This window comes from Pygoscelis adeliae, unplaced genomic scaffold, assembly GCF_000699105.1.
Source record: "Pygoscelis adeliae isolate BGI_AS28 unplaced genomic scaffold, ASM69910v1 Scaffold166, whole genome shotgun sequence".
Lineage (NCBI taxonomy): Eukaryota > Metazoa > Chordata > Aves > Sphenisciformes > Spheniscidae > Pygoscelis > Pygoscelis adeliae.
The window spans coordinates 6,952,004-6,956,977 of record NW_008825156.1 but is presented as its reverse complement, the minus strand read 5'-3'; the positions used below and the strand labels follow the sequence as shown (position 1 = coordinate 6,956,977).

General features: G+C 37.4%; 1 protein-coding gene across 1 annotated transcript in view; it reads right to left on the bottom strand.

Annotated features, from left to right (window-relative positions):
• Positions 1–4,081: 4,081 nt before the first annotated feature.
• The window catches only part of CTR9 (CTR9, Paf1/RNA polymerase II complex component), a 21,831-nt gene continuing 20,938 nt past the window's right edge, over positions 4,082–4,974 (bottom strand). The window contains 1 exon segment of the mRNA XM_009328585.1: positions 4,082–4,971. Coding sequence (XP_009326860.1) covers positions 4,563–4,971 — 409 coding nt within the window. The 3' untranslated portion in view covers positions 4,082–4,562.

The window sequence follows — 4,974 nt, the reverse complement described above, 5'->3', positions numbered from 1 at the left end:
GCACCTTCGACAGCAGGCCAGTGATCTGAGCCCTAAAAATGAGAGTGGATCCATGATATTCCTCAATATCTAAGAACGCTTTGGCTGTTGCAATTAGCATACAGTATTTGCACAGCCTTAAAGAGACGCAAGAGAGCAGATTCATCTGCTAAGAACTCTGAAGGGTTCAAAAACCTTTAAACAGCCAGAGCATTGCTTGGCATTGCTACAGCAAGGTATTTGTGATTTTAATCAACAAGGAATGGGTGGGAAGATATAAGACTCTTGCATGCTCATGAGCTAAACACAGCACATCTGGAGTTCAAGCAACACCACAACAATGTCGGGGGCACCTCCGAACAGTCAAATACAGACACGTGCATAAGGTAGGGGTGATAATTATTTAGAAGCAGCAATATGGACTCTTTAGCATGTATCATTTCAAATGAAGCTATAAGAAAAAGGTAAACTCAATCAAGTGTGCCAATGTGACATAGTTGCAGGCCAAATACTTAGCCAGTCCCAAGCTCCGGAGGTTGCAGAGAAAGGAGAAGTTTTTGCCTAAGGGTAAAGAAAAAACTAAAAAGGGGAAGAGAACAACCCAGAGGGACAGGTCTATCCCTGACAATAAAATAAACAATTCAAAGAAGAACATGACTATGATGAGCATTCTTAACTTCTCTAGGTTAAGGACCAAAGGAAAAAAAGACACGTTACGAGCTGCATGACTATACAACTGCACCTTCTGTAAGTTCTGCTAAGACTAAAAAATCCTAAATTTTCAAGTATTTCTAGTATAAACCACACAAAGTTTGAGCAGATGCATAGACTGAAATTCACAGATAGGATAGAAATACTACACATTTTCAGTATACTTACTTTGAATTTCTCAAGTATTCCCATACTTGGTATTCCCTTAGATTCTGTCTCCAATCCAAATCCTCTTCTGTAGAGCAACTACAGTGTTTAGATAAATAATAAAAGACTATTATTAGGAAAGCATTAAGTACTCCTAGCTGAGAAGAGTAAGTATTTGGTTACATACCCTTTTTCACATCCATTTCGTCAACTTGTTTTGCTACCCATATTAATACTGAATTTGTCCTTGCTGACTGCAGCTCCAGCTGTAGGAATTTTTCCAGGTAACTTCTGAATTCAAGATTCATTTACTCTAAGTTAGCTACTACTATTCACCAAGTAGATCAGAGCACTACATTGTAAGAGTAAAGAAACTGCACAAAACAAAGTAGGGAGGAAACTTGTTTCAGAAAGTCTGCAAGTTTTAATATAAGATGTCCACAGTATTAATCAACCACTAATGTGACAGTTTAAGTCTGTGCAGGAGGAAAAGGCCTTGCTACAACAAACATTGCTCTAAACAGTGCAATATTTAACATGGAAAGCAACGTATTCCCAGAAAGAGGCCCTTCCTTATAAAAAGAACTGATGTAATTTTAGCTGTAGTGCTCCTACCATAGGTCTTGCCTTGTCCAAAGCATTCCTTGGCAGCACATTCCCAAATATATTCCTGCACCTTGCTTCTATGTGGATAGACTACTGTTTTCAGAGTTGAATTAGCAGAAGTGGACATTTAGAAAGAGAATGAATCAATTTACACCAGATGCCTTGTTATTCAGCAGTGACAGCTACTCCTCCCCACCAAGTACTGACCTGTAAAAGTTTCTGAAAAACTTGAGTAGGTGGATTAAAAAACAACAAAAAAAAACCCACAAAACAAAACAAAAAAAACAAACCACACAACAACTCAGTCACTTTATTTTTTTTTTAGTTACATTTGAAGTATTTGTTCTGTGAAGGGCCTAGTCTATAAATTTCAGGGATGAGGGGTTTGTTTTTGTTTTTGTTTTTTTGTCAACTGCTTGCTAACAGAAACTCTACACGATCCTTTTCTACTGTATTCTAGAGAAGACGTGCTCACATGTGAGGAGAGCAAAATGCTAAGAGGCAACAGAGCTCAATAGGAAACACTTCTCATACAGTCATGCAACTCATTAGTGGATGCATACAGATACTAGGAATAAAACACTTCTATAGCAATACAGTATTACACTTCTAACTCCCTGTATTTTATTCTGGAATAGATTACTGCTATAAATAAAGGAATTTAATAGCTGCAAGCCAACCACCTACTTCAGAAGGCAATGAATGCTGCCAAGAGAGAATGACGGCAACGTTATTCCACCACTGCACTTTCAAAAAACAAGCATTAGAAAATATGAATTAAGCTAAAACACAGCTTTCTCTCCAATTACAGCAACAACATGTGATTTTTATATAACCTTAATCCTCCCACTAACCCTCCTAATCAAAAGGAAGAAAAAAGAAAAGTTGATGCCTGTTTTTTTTTTTCCCCCCCCCTTCTGCTCAGTAAAAGCAGGGAAAAAGAGAAGCAAAAGCATCCCGTCTCCTTTCTTTCCCTGCTGATTGGCTTGTTGTATATCATGCATTTCAAGCCCTTTCAAGTCATAACCTGTTCTTACAAGCCTCCTTTCTGACTATGGAAAGCTCAAAAAAATACACTTACTCCTCAGACAATAGATGTACAGAAACCCCTTTTATTTTACACTTACTGAAAATATTTATCTCCAACTAGATGTTAGATCTGAAGACCCACTCAGCACTTTATCTAAAGAGCTTTTACCTACAGAAAATATATTTTGCTACATACAGCACCAAATCAAGACCTTCAGACCTTTCCTAAGAAAGACACAATTAATAACATGATAGAGAAGGTTATGATAGTGGAGATGTATTTAAGGCAGAAAAAAGTTTCCAAGATCCCATAGTAAGTGCTGTACATTTTTTTTCCCTTCCTATTGTTAAAAGCTGGTTATTCTCATACTTGCCATTGCTGCCAGTGCTCCATTTGTTTCACCTTGCATGTATTAGTTTTCCTTAGTTGCATTTATTTCCTCATACTTCTTACTTCATAGCTTCATAAGTGAAACTGTGCGACATCAAGCGTACATACCTCATCTATCCACTGCTTCCTTGTGATTCTGAAAGAGGTGAGCACCTGGGTCATGATTCTCTTGACAGGAGAATCATTTCCTACAAGGGCCACAAATTTTCCTCAAGTGCATGTTTTCAAAGCTATCTGTCTAGCTTCCAGTCTTGGACTGTCGCAAATCTTCCACCTAAGTGACTACATCAACAAGAAGACTGAGTTAAGATTCAGTTTTGCTCTAATCCAACAAGCATGATAGCTGTTCTTCTATTCTGAATGTTAGCAAGCATGTAAGTTCAAGGTAAGACCACATATAGAAACTTGCTAACAACCTGAGCCACGAAGAGAAACATCTCAACTGTTCTACATTCTGCTTTGTCTGCTATGGTTACCAACGGCCCATAAACACATGAAAAAAACCATACACAATGAGAACAGCTAATGCTCACAGCAAACCAGAAATAGCAGCATGGGAAAACTTAACTTTCAGTTAGTACTTGAAATGAACGACCAGTAGTGACAATCCAGACCTTCTAAAAACAAAGCAACATAGTTTAGGCTATACAGTCTATTAAAAACAGTAGTAATACTCTATCCAGATCTACATAATCTTCTCTTAGAAAATGCTTAAAATAGGACTCATGACCTATGAAAAAAGTTAGGAAAATAATTTTTGGACTGCTGCAAAAGACTGATTTTTTCAGAACTGCAGGGAGAAACAAGATTCACTTTAGTCTACAACACAGCAATTTTTCATTATTGTTCCTGAGTACATGATATGAAAGGACTTAATTCCAGAAGCCATATACTTAAGCTAAAATAAAGTTAAGACTACTTCCTCAAAACACATTCCTTTGTCAAATTTAACATTTTCAGGTTTTCTGCTTATACCTTTAAGGGGGAAAAATAAATCACTCCAAGCAAATAAGCAGGAACAGTTTATTGTGACACTGGCAGCTTTACCTTTCTCAAGTAATATGGAGTTCTCTAATTTTTTTTTTTTTTTTACCGGCCAATTTAAATTTTTCATGTACATCTGCATCGTTACTTTATAAAATTTCTTTAATATCTGCATCTTCTTACCTGATTTAACACAAAAACAGAAGCAAAAGAACAAACTCTTGGAAACATAAGGAGTTGTATCATGGCAAATGTATTCTTTAATAGAAAGTAAGAAAAACCTCCCTACTGACCTTTATTCAGAATGAGGAAAAAGATAAATATCCACAGCTCTTCGTTCCATTTGGTAGGATTTTAAGATCCATCTATGCATGTATAAGCACAGAACACACAGTTTTAGCCACAATGGAACCACCTAAACAGAGATTTTATGTTCCATAGTTTTTACATGCATTCCATCCTTGGTGTGCTGATTATAGTACAGGGATTCTGTTCTTCACCTACAGCAGTTTCAATTTAAGAATACACCATAAGCCAACTTAGAGAAACATCCATTAGTTGCTAATAGAAAGAATCACAGGAAGGTCTCACAACAGTTTACTAAAACATTAAGTTTTTTTTTTAAATCACAGTTTTCAAATATAAAAATTGGATTTTCCCTATAACTGAAATATATTTACATGAACATTTTAAAAAGATGGTCTGTAACTTAGATCTAATCACTGTCATCTGAACCACCTTCAGACCCTTCATCATTGGATCCTTCTGGTTCAGATTCATTACCAGATCCTCTGCCAGAACCCTCGTTGTCAGATCCTCTCTCAGAATCTCTGTCTGAATCAGCACTGTGAGAAGCTGGGCGAGATTCGTTTTCTGAACCACCGGAACGACTTCTCCCCGACTGTACAGACTCATTGTCAGACTGCTCCGAATCTGACCGCCTCCTTTTTCTAGCCGACCTGTCACTGTCAGAATCTTCCTCAGATGGGTGGACACTGGACCTCCTCGGACTACCTGCCTCGCTACCAGATTTGTTTCTGTTATCAGAATCACTATCAGAAACAATGCGTTTACTGTGCTGCTGTTCCCCATCATCTGAATCACTGTTGCTATTCCTAGCATGTCTG